Below are 15,022 nucleotides of genomic sequence, written 5' to 3' on the forward strand. Positions count from 1 at the left end.
AGACTGGGAAGTCCAGCATCAAGGTGCCTGCAGATTTAGTGTCTAGTAATGGCTGCTTTCTGCTTTACGTATGGCATCTTCTTGCTGTGCCCTCATATGGTAGAAGGGCTAAGAAGCTCCCTTCCATCTCTTTTATAAGAGCACTAATTCCATTCAGGAAGACTCAGCCCTAGTGACCTAATCACCTCCTAAAGGCCCCACTTCTTATTCTATAGCACTGTGGATTTGGTTTCAACATATGAGTTTTGGACACAAACATTCACATTAAAGCAGTAAAGATTTGGAAAACTGTAAGAGAATACCATTAACAAACTTGTCAGTAAATATGTAAGAACTTAAAGATCATGGAAAGTTTCCTGGAAAAATATTACAATTTCCCAAAACTGACTCAAGAAGAAGCAGAAAACCTAAAGGGAAAGTAACTCAGTAATGTACAACAAAAATATCACCTTCCCATAAAGAAGCACAAAAGCATGAGGACCAGACAGGCTTATAGGCGTATTTTCCCAGACCTTTAAGAATTAAATAGCCTTTTTCTTTTTCAAACTATTACAGAAACCAAAAGATAGGAAAGTTCTCTGCTTTCTTTCATGAGGCCAGCAAAATTTTAATATCCAAACTGAACAAAAAACAGCAAGAGAAAGTGAAATTATAAGCTCAATCACTTGTATAAGCATAGATGGAAAAATCCTACATATGATGCTAGCAGTTAAGAAAGTTTTAAATAGGAATGTAAGGATAATTTAATAGATATAAAATCTATAAATGTAAATACTGTAATAATTTTAAAAATCTCAAATATACCATATTATGTGATAAAAAGCTCAACATTCTCATATAATACAGAGTTTTAACCAACTAAGAAGAGGAAAAAAAACTTCTTTTATCTAGAAAAAGTATATATATAGGCCGAGAGCGGTGGCTCATGCCTGTAATCCTAGCACTTTGGGAGGCTGAGGGGGGTGAATTACCTGAGGTCAGGAGTTTGAGACCAGCCTCAACATGGAGAAACCCCATCTCTACCAAAAATACAAAAATTAGCGGGGCATGGTGGTGCATGCCTGTAATCCCAGCTACTCAGGAGGCTGAGGCAGGAGAATTGCTTGAACCTGGGAGGCGGAGGTTGCGGTGAGCTGGGATCTTGCTGTTGCACTCCAGCCTAGGCAACAAAAGCGAAACTCCATCTCAAAAAAAAAAAAAAAAAAGAAGAAGAAGAAGAAGAAGAAGAAGAAAAGAAAAAGTATATATATAAAATAAACCTCTTACTTTGCTATCAATGATGGAAGCATCTGCTTTAAAGTCAGAAACACAATGAAGACACCTGTTATTTACAAAACTGTTCAACTTCTAACTGGAGGTCTTTCCTAACTCAGTAAGATGAGAAATAGAAATAAGAGAAAAATAAAGAGGGATTCAAAACTGTCATTAATTGTAGAACTTATTGTCCACAGAAAATATTTTGAAAATTACAAACTTTTAGAATAAGAGAATTCTGTAAAATTGCAGAGTACAGGATCAATTAATAAAAAATAGATCAATGACATTTCCATACACAAGAAACAACCAATTAGAAAATGAATGACAAATTAAAATATCTATTCCAAAATAAATGGAATTTTTTTAAATCTGTAAGGTTCTTGGGAATAAATCTAAAGTAGTATATTACTTGAAAGTATGAAACTATATACCTTTAATGAAAAACATAAAGGAACACTCAAGTAAATGGAAAGATACATCACATTCATTTACCAGAATGCTTAAAATATCATGAAGATATCAATTTTTCCCTAAAGTGATCTAAAATTTGTATTTTCCCTAAAATTTTAGGGAAATTTGTATTTTAGGGAAAATACAAATTTTCCCTAAACTGATCTACAAAATATTCCCAGTGAATATTATAGCTTGTCATGAAAATTAACATGCTTAATCTGAATTTTATTCAGATGAATAAATGATCAAAAGTGGCCAAGGAGATTAAAGAAAAGGAATTTGTTCCATCACATCCCAAAGCTACTATAAGGCAGTAGTAAGTGAAGCAGTGCACACAAAGATTGACAGATAGGCAAACAGAAAAGAATGGAGAGCCACTGTGCCAAATACAATGATACTAGGTGTGCATTAAAGCATCTTAACACAATGCCTTGCACCTAGTAAGCACTCAGTAGACATTTATTAAACAAAGAGCTTGTGTTTTTAATATTACCATTTGATTTCACTTCAGCATTTACAGGATGCTTAGAATTTACTACATGAAACAAGACAGCAACTAAAGCAAGAATGTGTTTTGCCCTGTCACCCCCAGGCTCAAGTATAGTGGCTCAACCATAGCTCACTGCAGCCTTCAATTCCTGGGGTTCAGTGATGCTCCCACCTCATACTCCCAAGTAGTTGGGTCTATAGGCATGAGCCACCATGCTTGTCTAACTTTTAAAATTTTTGTAGAAACAGGATCTTGCTATATTACCCAACTGGGTCTTGAACTTCTGGCCTCAAGTGATCCTCCTGCCTTGGCCTCCCAAAGTGTTGGGATTATAGGTGTGAGCCACCTAACCACAAGGATGTTTTAGTTTGAAAGTCATTATTCTGGGATGAGAACATAGTCTCTTCCAATGTTTCTCAAGCTTCACAGTGCATCAGGGTTACTAAAAAGACTCATTAAAACGCAGATTATGAAACCCCGCCCCTAAGGTTTCCAATTCAGTTGGTCTGAAATGGGGTTACAAGAGTTGAATTTCTAATAAGTTTCCAGGAGATGCTGATGCCATTGGTCTGGATACTGTATTTTGAGAATCACTGGTGTAGTCCTTCAGGGGTGCTTAGAGAAAGTAAAACACTATTTTTTAAAATCTGAATCTTACATCAATATAAATATATATATATTTACATACACACACGTATATATAAGTATGTATGTATATATAATATAATAAGATATATATACCCAACAGCTATAATATGTAATAATGCAATTGTTAAAATCATATTCCTTATATTATAAATTTATAAAATAAAAAATAAAAATAGCTACCAACTATTGAGTATTTATTATGTGCAGGGCACTGTGGTAATTGCTTAAGATACATTACTTATTTTAATCTTAACAACTGTATAAAATAAACATGATCATCCCTATTTTCCAGATGAGTAAATTGAACCCCAGAGAGATTATAAGTGGCCTAGCCAGCTAGAGAGCCGTGACACTAGAATCTGTCAGACCCCAGACCCCAAGCTCTCAGCATTTGCACTACATTGCCTTTATCTCTGAAATCACAAGTGACTGTTCCTGATCCACCTATCCACAAACCTGACAACTGTTTACAATTTAAAGCACCAATAACTGGAGCCATCGAGTCTACTCTGAAAGTCAGATTATGGGGAAAGGCAATAAAAAACTTGCTTCTTTTTACCTGAAATTAATCATTCATTCTGCTGAGAGGAAAGAAGACTCGAAGAAACAAATTGAAGATGTTAATAAAATATCCAGGTAGTACTGGTCTTCTTGATCTCCCCAAACCACAGAACAAAGATTCCTATGCAATACATTCATTTCCTCCCTCAGTCCCAGTGGCATCATTTGCAAACACAATGAAGGAAAGAACTAAACTGCACTTTTTGGGAAAATGTTCTAGCATCCTTTTGTTTGCTTTTCTCTGTGCAGCGAGATATTACAGAAACTCTGAAAGTCTCCAAGTGTAAGGAGATGGAAGCAAAGACACTAATTATTCTTTAGCGATCCTGAAAGTTTGCTGATAAAAGAGAATGAAGTAGCAAGAGGATATGTAGCCAGATTGGCCCAGTCAGAAAGTGAAATTTCAAGAAAACAGAGATTGGGAAAATTGAGACAAGCTGTTCTTTAAGAAGGAAGGAGCAAAGTGCCATCTTTATTTTTAAAGTTGATGGCATATTCATTTTTTAGACGTTTATAGTTTTAAGTTTTAAAGAAGGAAAAAGTGAAAACATTAAAATACTGAATGGACAGAGCAGAACTTCCCATTAAAATAAATACACTTTGTTTTATCGTTGGGAAAACTCTAACGAGTGCCAGACTATTAACTAAATTCTGTCATTTTTTGAACGAAGAAATTTCCAGTCTATTTCCAGAGGGTAGGTTAAATTGGTATCTATTTAAGATATCTTGGAATTATAAAATTAAAAGAAAATATGCTAAAATACTTTGAAAAACTACACATCTTAAACCTCCTGCATAGCATGTTCATGCCAAAACCTGCTTCCTTTGTGTCTGAAATATGAGGCTATTAGCAACATTAACCTGAAGGAGACTCCTGCCTCAGTCTACATGGGGATCATTTTGCTGCATGGCTAAGAATGCCAGCTCAGTTGGTGTTGATCTTATAGGTATATTGGGGACTGAGGAATCTGATATCTAATTAGCACTAGTATTTATGCATTGCTCAATTTATGCATTGCCTCTTTCTCACACTCTACTTTTAATTGACAATTCTTGTCAGCTCTGCCTTCGAAATTTATCTCAAATCCAACTCTTTTCCTCCCCTTCACCACTTGCACCTTAGCTGCAGCCACCATCATCTTTCTCTTAGACTGCTGAACTAGTTTTTGTCCTGCTGTTGCAGCTGCAAAATATTCTGCACAGGGTGGTCAAAGTGATCCTTTTAGAACCTAAGTCAGATAGTGTCACTCCACTGCTCAAATTCTCCAACAGCTGCCCATCTCACTCAGAATAAAATCCAAAGTCATGACCACAGCCGGTAAGGCTCTAGTAGATCTGACCCCTGGTTACCTCTCACACCTCAATTCTTACCTTTCTTTAAGTCCTTCGTCGACATGACCATCAAAATGCTGCTCAGCAATCACAGTAACACTCCTTGCCCCATTCATTTCCCCTCTCTCACAATTACTTCTCCTCTCTCCTCAAAGTCCTCTCTCATTCCTGCTCTCAGCTGATGCTCTTGCTCCTTGTTGTGCTAAGAAAGCCCTAGCAATTAGAAGAGTCCACCTGCTCCCATCTCTATGTTTACCCACCTACCAGCAATTAGAAGAGTCCACATGGTCCCATCTCCATATTTACCCATCTACCAGCAACCATGCCCATTGATTTGCCCTCCCCATGGATGTACTGGCTGTGCTTGTATTTACGGCCAATCTCTCTTCTCATGCATCAGATCCCTCCTCTCTAACCTTCATCAATTCTCTCTTCTCCTGTATCAATTTTCCCTCTCCCCTGGATTCTTCTCATCAGCATACAAACATCATATAATTTCTCCCTTCTTAAAAGTAAAAGAGCTCTCTCAACTTTGCTTCTGATTTCTACCACCTTAATGCAGCAAAACTTCTCTTAAAAAAAATCTTTACTTTCTGTCCTCCCATTCACTCTTGAACCCACTACACTTACTCAATGCAGATCTAAGCCCAGTGGTCAGTTCTCAGACTGCGCCTTGTGTGACCTACCAGCATCTTTTGGCATAGTCCATCACTCCCTCCTCCATACATTTTCTCTGCCTGGCCTCCAGGATGCCACGAAATTCAGGTGTTGCTCCTAGTCAGGACTTACTCTCTTCTGCTCCCCTCACCCTATTCCCACCCCAGAACTCAGCTTCTCTGGCCTCATCTCCTATCAGGGTCCCCTCATTCTCTATCACTAGTAACACAAGCTGGCCTCTTTGCTGTTCCTCAAATAAGTCAGTTTAAAAGGTCTCATCCTTGCTCTCATCTCTGCCTGGAATGCTCTTTCCTCAGCTCCTTTAAGTTTTTGTTCAAATGTCACATAATCAATAACACCCTCCCTGACTACCATATTTAATATTGCAATATCTACCAGCCCTTAAACTTACTCCTCCCATTTATTTCCTTCATGACATTTACCATTTTCTAACATACTGCAACATTTATTTATTCAATTTAAGTCTTCCCTTTGGCCAGAATATGGTCACCTTATCATTCAAAAGTTATTTGATGCAGATTTTTTATTGCAGACCCCTGGCCTGTAGTAAGCATGTAGCCAATCATTGTCAAATTAATGAAGCTTTGGCTTCTAGAATATGCGTTAAAATAAATATCACTATTGGAGACATTATATCAAAAAGCTGAGACATACTTAGGACCCCAAACTAATGAACAAAATATTCAATAATAAACTATGTTAAGTTCCCAGAAGATTGCTCAGAGCTGGCTTGGCCAACATAGAGAACCGTTTCCATAGCCATGGTGGGAAATACCAATCTTGAAAAGAGATGCCTCTCAAATCTTTAAGTGAGCCAGTACCCTAGGTAACTAAATGAGTAGAGAAAATTAGGTTCTGGTTTACACATAAGATTATCCAGTTGCCAGCCCTCAAATGCTGTCGCCCCATGAGCAGTTTGCTCTTAAATTCTTCAAGTCTTCGAGTAGACATAATCATTTTACAGAAGCCCAATTCAGAAACAATTATACTGCAACATAAGCAGTAGAACCATTTCATGCCAAGCTAATGACTCTAGGACATGCAAGGCATGACTCTCTGTACAAATCCACTTTAGAGCAGAGGTCAAAACCATTAAACTAATGGTGAACTTGAGTCCCTGGGCTCTGAGTGCCCCATGACTCCAGGGGATTGAGATTTGTAAGAAAAATACTAAACATAGAGTCATGTATAAACACTCTAAAGGATTCTTTATACAAATGCCTTTTTGTCTAAAATCAGAACTCTAGAAAATAGAACATATGTTTCTACATTTAAATTGTTAAAAATCATTAAAAAGACATTCAAGAGTTGAAGAAAAAGAAAAAAATTCTCAGCATGAAGTATGAAGATATTACTGCTTGACTTTAATAAGAGTTCTATTACATCTGTTCTTTTCTGTTTAAAATGTTCATTATAAAGCTTTAGTCCCTTTACGTTTTCTTAAAAATCCAAGCTTTGCAACTTCTGAGAGATTTGGTGTTAGTGTGATGAGCTACCTTCCCCCTCCCCAAGAAACATCCTTATTGAGACTGAGTTTCCTTGGGCTGGTGGGGGGAGGAGGTGGTGAGTGACCTGGCCATATGATGTCAACATACTACCACAGAAGACAGAGATGAAAAACCATGTTCATGGACTTTTAAATTTAAATATGTAAAATCCTTATAACAAAAAACACTCCTACACAGAGACTAGCTAGCTCTTCACCAAGCATTTTCTATTCTTGCCCCAATTTCCCAGCCTCCCTTGAAGTTAGCCATAACTGAAGGCCAGCCAATGAAATATGAACAGAAGTGATGTATACCATCCCCAGGACTTAGCATATAAAATTTCTGGAGCAATGTCAGTTTGACGTAGATGGGTGTGGCAACCTTAGAAGTCCTAGGTCAGAGATGGCAGAGCCACAGATGGAAGAAGCCCAAGAAAGAGCTATAAATGACAACTTAGAAGAGAATTACCTATTGAAATAGAACCAACATTGGACATTACATAGATGTTAACATAATTTTATTGGCTGGACATAGTGGCTCATGCTTGTAATTCCAGCACTTTGGGAGGCTGAAGTGGGCAGATAGCTTGAGCCCAGGAGTTTGAGACCAACCTGGGCAACATGGCAAAATCCTGTCTCTATAAAAAATACAAAAATTAACTGGGCATAATGGCATGTGCCTGTTGTCCCAGCTACTCAGGAGGCTGAGGTGGGAGGATTGCTTGAGCCTGGAAGACAGAGGTTGCAGTGAGCCAAGATGGTGCCACTGCACTCCAGTCTAGGTGACAGAGCAAAGCCCTGTCTCCAAAAAAAATAAAAATAAAAACTTTTTTTTTTGTCTTGCTGTGTTACTATAGCTCTCATTACTTTAACAACATGGTATCTTAGTTCAGAATGGTAAAGCTCAGTGAAGAATTAAATTACTAATGCCTAATCTATTTAAGGTAAGCAACTGTACACCAAGCTCTAACATACATTGTCTCTGAGCACTCAAACTCAACAGGCTTGCAACAGTTGTAAAGTGACTAATACCAGGGTCTTCTTTTTAATAGCTAAAGCTTTCAATTAGCTGAACACTCGAAACTTCCATAAATAATGTAAAAACAAAGATTTTGGGTTGCTCTTGCTACTGTTGAATAAAAAGAGTCATGGCCTTCTTCACTCTGATCAAGCTTCTCCCAATCCAAACCTTCAAGAAGCCTGAGCATTGGAAAGAGTAGGGGAAGAAAAATAAAAGATCTGGGAGAAGGAAAGCGTCCTTGAGCCATTGATCATCTGCACAGGGTAAGGGAAGAAATTTTGGATTCAATATAAAATTGAAGTTCTGATTTTACATGAATAAGACTTTTAGTGCCTCAAAATATCTTAATAATTAAAACAAGGAAAGGTGGAATAAAAACAACAGATAAACAAATAGAAACATAGATATAAATCTTACCATATCTGCCAGTCACCATGGCTTACATCTGTCCATCACTTCAGGAGGCCAAGGTGGGAGGATTACTCTTGGCTAGGAGTTTGAGACCAACCTGGTCAACATAGCAAGGTCCCATCTCTACAAAATTTTTTTTTTTAAACTAGTTGGGCATGGTGGCTTATGCCGGTAATTCCTGCTATTAGGGAGGCTGAGATGGGAAGATTGCTTGAGCCCAGGAGTTCGAGGCTGCACTCGAACTCCACTGCACTCCAGCCTGGTCAATGGAGAAAGACCCTGTCTCTAAAAATATAAAATAATTTTAAAGAAACCTAATCATATCAGTAATAACATTAAAAGTAATAACATTAAAAGTAAATGGTCTAACGATCCTAATTAAAAAGCAGAGATTGTCAGGCTGGATTAAAGAACACAACCTAACCATGCCATTTATAGAAATCACACTTTAACAAATTAACAATATTGGGAACAAGAAAAATAACAATGCTACAAATTTGACAGTTATTAAAATGATAATAAGGGAATACTATGAGCACTTTTATGTCAATAATTTCAACAACATAAGGAAAAAATGGACAAATTCCTTGAAATATAAAAATTATCAAAGCTCACTCAAGAAAAAAATAGGTAACCTCATTAGTCCTATATCTATATCAAAAGGTGAATTTATAGATAAAAACCTTCCCAAAGAAAACTCCTGGCCCAGATGCTTTTATTGGTCAATTCTACCAACATTTAAGAAAACAGAAAATCAATTCTATACTAACTCTCTCCAAAAAGACATCCAGATTGGAAAGTGAGAAGTAAACCTATTGTTATTCACTGATGACATGATCGTCTATGTAGAAAATCCAACAGGTCTAGAAAAAAAAGTTACTAGAACTAACAAATAAACTCAAGATTGTAGGATAAAATTAATTTGCAAAAAGTCCATTTTTATTTCATACACAAGCAATGAATATTTGGAAATTGAAATGTTAAAGTATGTGTAATTGCATAAAAATATACTTAGGGATAAATTAAACAAAAGATTGTAAGATCTATAAACAGAAAAATATAAAATATTACTGAGAAAAATTAAAGAATATTTACACAATTAAAGATATATACCAAACTAGTTTGGAAGACTCAAAATTGTTCTCCCCAAATTGATACATAATGGCAATATCAAAATTAGCAGACAGAAGGAAGCAATAAAGATTAGAGCAGAAATAAATAAAATAGAGAACAGAAAAAATCAGAGAAAATCAACAAGAGTTGATTTTTTGAAAAGTTGAAATTGACAAACCCTTAGCCAGACTAACTATAAAAAAGAAAGAATAATTAAATAAATAAAACCAGAAATTAAAGTGGAGACATTACAACAGATACCTAAGAAATTAAAAGGATCATAAGGGACTATTACAAACCAATATATATGAACAAATTGGATAACCTCAAGGAAATGATAAATTCTTAGGAAAACACAAACCACAAAGATTTAATCAGGGAAAAATAGAAAGCCTGAACAAACCCATAACAGATAAAGAGATTGAAGTAGTAACTTAAAACCTCCCAACAAAGAAAAGCCCAGGACCAGATGGCCTCACAGCTGAGTTCTACCAAACATTCAAAGAAGAATTAATAACATTCCTTCTTATACTTTTCCAAAAAACGTAACTAGAGGGAATCCTTCCAAACACATTTTACGAGGCCAGCATCACCTTAATACCAAAGCCAAACAAATATACCACAAGAAAAGAAAACTAAGGCTGATATCTCTGATGGATGCAAAAATTTTAATAAAATATTAGCAAACTGTTTTCAACAACACATCAAAAAGATCATACATCATGAACAATTGGAATTTATTCCTGGAATGCAAGGCTGGTTTAATATATGCAAATCAATCAATGTGCTACATCATATTAACAGAATGAAAGATAAAAACCACATGATCATTTCAACAGATGCAGAAAAAGCATTTGACAAAATCAACATCATTCATGATAAAAACTCAACAAAATGGTTACAGAAGGAACTTACCTCAACACAATAAAGCCCACATGTGAAAAGCCCACTGCTAACATCATAATCAATGGAGAAAAACTGAAAGGTTTTCCTCTGTGATTCGGTGCAAGGCAGGGATGCTCACTCTTGATACTTTTATTTGATACAGCCAGAGCAACTAGAAAAAAAAAAATTAATGGGAAACCAAATCAGAAAGAAATAAGTACAATTGCCTATGTTTGCAGATTACATGATCTCATATAAAATAAATCCTAAAGACTCCACAGAAAGAACTGATAAATTCAGTAAAGTTGCAGGATTCAAAAACACACAAAAAATAGATGATATTTCTATATACTAACGATGAACTATTCAAAAAGGAAATTAAGAAAACAATCCCATTTACAATAGCAGAAAAAATAAATAGGAATAAACTTAACCAAAAAGGTTAAGATTTGTACATTGAAAACTGTAAAACTTTCGTGATTAAATTAAAGACACAGACCAATGGAAAGACAACCCTTGTTCATGGGTTGGAAGAATTTATGTTGTAAAAATATCCAAAGTGATCCACAAATTCAATGCATGGCATTCTTTACAGAAAAAGAAAAAACAATCCTAAAATCACAAAAGACCCCATTACACATACAATTTGTTTTTACTTTAAGTTCTGGGGTACATGTGCAGAATGTGCAGTTTTGTTACATAGGTATACATGTGCTATGGTTGTTTGCTGCACCCCTCAACCCGTCACCCACATTACGTATTTCTCCTAATGCTATCCCTCCCCTAGCTCCCGGCCCCCGCAACAGGCCCCGGTGTGTGATGTTCCCCTCCCTGTGTCCCTGTGTTCTCATTGTTCAACTCCCACTTATGAGTAAGAACACGCGGTGTTTGGTTTTCTGTTCTTGTGATAGTTTGCTGAGAATGATGGTTTCCAGCTTCACCCATGTCCCGGCAAAGGACATGAACTCATCCTTTTTTATGGCTGCATAGTATTCTATGGTGTATATGTGCCACATTTTCTTTACCCAAGGACCCTATATAACCAAAGTTATCTTTATCATGAAGAACAAAGCTGGAAACATCAATACTTTCTGATTTCAAAATATATTACAAAACCACAGTAACCAAAATAGTATGATACGGGTATAAAAATAGTTACATAGACTATTGGAACAGAATTTTCAAATCCAATGTCCAAACTCAAGAAAAATAGAAGCAAAATAGGAAACCAGAAATAAATCTGACTTATAACTATAAAAGCAAAAATTCTAAATAAGTATTAGCAAAGAGAATCTCTCAATATATCAAAAGACTAAGTAGATTCTATTTCAGGAATAATAGGTAGGTTACTATCAGGAAATTAATACATCCATTGAATTAAGTGCAGCAAAAAAGCAAAAGATAAAAGCACATATCCTATCAATAAATACTTAAAAGGCATTTGACGAAATTCAGTAGCCAGTCCTTACTAAAATAGGGCTAGAAAGAAACCACTTAAATTCAACAAAGAAATTTTCTAAAAGCTAGCAGCAAATTTTAAAATCATAAGTAGATAAAGATGATCTGTTTCACATTATGTTAATGCTATTACAGGTATTATAGTATATATAACATGAAAACAAATAACTGGCAGAAGTATTCGAAAAGATGAGAGAAAAACTATTTTTGGTGGTTACATGATTGTATACCTGCATGCATAGAAAAAAAATCAAAAATTGTAGTAAAAAATTATAAAATTAATTTTAAAATTTCTACTAATTTCTGAATTCAAAATAAATATTTTTAAAAATTAGCAGATTTTCAGCCAGGCGTGGTGGCTCACGCCTATAATCCCAGCACTTTGGGAGGCTGAGGTAGGTGAATCACCTGAGGTCAGGAGTTCAAGACCAACCTGGCCAACATGGTGAAACCCTGTCTCTACTAAACACACAAAATTTGGCCGGGTGTGGTGGCAGGCACCTGTAATCCCAGCTACTCAGGAGGCTGAGGCAGGAGAATCACTTGAAGCCAGGAGGCAGAGAGTGCAGTGAACCAAGATCACGCCATTGTACTCCAGCCTGGGCAACAAGAGTGAAACTCCATCTCAAAAATAAAATAAAATAAAAGTTTACTTATAGTATGCAAAAATCTCTTACAAATACATAAGAAACAAGTAACTCAATAAAATAATGGGCAAAGACAATTCACTGATGGGTAAATCAGTGGCAAACAAACAAATGAAAAGATATACAAATTCACAAGTAGTAACCATGGACATGCAAATTGCAGTAACAATATGATTATCACTACCATCCATCAGACTGATAACAATTTGAAATGCCATAACAGCTATTGCTGGCTGGACATAATGAAATGGGTACTCTCTGAGATTACTTGTGGGAAGGGGACGTGTTTGGACCTTCGGGCAAAGCAATCTGGCATCATTTCTTAGAGGTAAAACACACACCCACACTTAGGCCACTTAGCAATAACGTTCCTGTGTGTTCCATAAAAATCAATTTCTTTGTAAAGACATATGTAAAAAGATATTAACTGTAGCATTATTTTGTAAAAATGCAAAAAATTAGCCAGGCATGGTGACAGGCACCTATAGTCCCAACCTCGGCCTCCCAAAGTGCTGTGATGACAGGCATGAGCCACCATGCCCGGCCAAAGTATACTTTCTAATATGTTCAAATATATAGGATTTAAAATATTTTAGAGAAAAATATGAATACATCAAGAGACAAAATTCTGCTTCTCTAGTGATCAAAGAATTCTAAGGTGAAAAATGAGTTACCATTTTTCCTTAGAAGATTAGAAAAGATTTTAAAAGCTGATAATACCAATTGATTGTGTGGATGTAGAGAATTAAACACTGGATGCTTTGTGCTTTGTGAATGTAAATTGTTAGAACCTTTCTGGGGCATACTCTGGCAATATTTATGAAAAGCCCTTAAATAATCAGTGTACAATCCTACAGAAATGTATATAAAGAATAAGGATAGTCAGTATTATCAAGAAATTATAAGCAAGTTACCTAAATAAAATATGTAAAGTGCATAGTGCAAACTTGAAATATTATTAACATTCAATAAATGTCCTCAAACTGAGGGATTTGGTTAATCAATTGGTAGTTGATATGGTTTGGCTGTGTCCCCACCCAAAGCTCATCTTGAATTATAGCTCCCATAATTCCCACGTATCATGGGAGGGGCCCAGTGGGAGGTAATTGAATCATGAGGACAGGTCTTTCCTGTGCTGTTCTCCTGATAGTGAATAAGTCACAGGAGAGCTGATGGTTTTATGAAGAGGATTCCCCTGCACAAGCTCTCTCGCCTGCTGCCATCCATGTAAGATGCGACTTTGCTCCTCCTTGCCTTCTACCATGATTGCAAGGCCTCCCCAGTCATTTGGAACTGTGAGTCAATTAAACCTCTTTCCTTTATAAATTACCCAGTCTCAGGTATGTCTTTATTAGCAGCATGAGAACAGACTAATACAGTAGTCAAGCTCAGGAGGAGAAAAAAAAATAATGAAATCTTTAATAATTAGTACTAGCATCCTGGAATGGAAAACAATGCAAGTTTTTAAAATGATAATGCAGATCTATGTTCTGATTTAGAAGAACATGAACAAAACCCAAAATATTATTAAAGGGAAAAAGGAAATTGTAAAGCAGTATCTTTGAAAATGCATTTGCAATTATATTTTGTAGAAAAAAAAATCTGAAAAGAAGTGCCTGAAAATGTTAACAGTGGTTATCGCTGAATAGTGGAATTTCTGAGGTTCATTTCTTTTTTTCCATCTATGTTTTCTCATTTCTTTCACAATCAGAGTGCATTGTTGCATAATTTTTAAATTTTCCAAAGCATCACAGTGTGGATGAATGTTTAGAATAGGGAATCAGAATCCTAGCTCCTTAATGTAATAGCAGTGTGACATTAGGCATTTTACTTTTAAAAATCTGTTTACACATCTGTTGATTAATGATACAGAACCAAAATAAGCCATCTCCTGGTCATTCCAAATCAACAGGCCTTTGCCGTACTTGAATCCACAGGCAGTGAGGAAGAGGGTGCATGCTGACATTAGCTCACACTAGCAAAACTTCATGTTGCTCAAATAGATATTCAAAAGACAGGCTCAGATGCAGGAACTTGTGGAGTTATTTTCAAATGTCTCATGACTTGAAAGAACAGGTGTTGGAGGAAACTGTGTCTACATACTTGCTAGGAAAGCATTCTCAGGTTTCTTTTCTAATCATGGAAAAGATGATACATTAATGGGACTATTACCCCTACTTTCTGAAAACAGCCAAGCAACCAGATGCATGAAACCCATATTCAGGAGCAATGAAGTCATGGTTAAAAGTCCCAAGCATTCTAGCATTGAAGCTAAAAGAATTATATAACCTACAAGTCCCAACAAGTTTCACCAGGTCCACCATGTACCTAATAAAACTCTTCTGAGGACCATTAAAAGACAATTCTAAATTCATCTATCAGGACCTTTGGATCAACTCCAACAAAATACAGAATGTCTCTGACGGGGCTGTTTAGAGATACAATTGCTGCATGCTCAAAATTACTTTGGAAGACAAAAGGAATTTTTGATTTACAAACAGAAAGAGAAAAGGAGAGGACATTCCATTCTGGAATCAATAACCTACAATGACAATGAAGAGCATGAAGAGGGGTTGAGACCT

The 15,022-nt window shown here is 36.1% G+C and overlaps 1 protein-coding gene across 12 annotated transcripts in view; it reads right to left on the reverse strand.

The window, feature by feature from the left end:
* The window catches only part of LOC105490730 (uncharacterized), a 442,742-nt gene that overhangs the window by 324,829 nt on the left and 102,891 nt on the right, over positions 1-15,022 (reverse strand). For 11 of the 12 annotated variants that reach the window (XR_011614784.1, XR_011614783.1, XR_011614782.1 and 8 more), the window contains one exon: positions 10,366-10,507. The exons of the other annotated variant lie outside the window; for it this stretch is intronic. Coding sequence is in view for 7 of the 11 variants with exons in the window: in XM_011756622.2 (XP_011754924.2) it covers positions 10,366-10,507 (142 nt within the window). In the remaining 4 variants the exon portion in view is untranslated. The remainder of the gene's footprint in view (positions 1-10,365; positions 10,508-15,022) is intronic. 12 annotated transcript variants of the gene reach the window in all.

Source organism: Macaca nemestrina, chromosome 16 (assembly GCF_043159975.1).
Source record: "Macaca nemestrina isolate mMacNem1 chromosome 16, mMacNem.hap1, whole genome shotgun sequence".
Classification (NCBI taxonomy): Eukaryota; Metazoa; Chordata; class Mammalia; order Primates; family Cercopithecidae; genus Macaca; species Macaca nemestrina.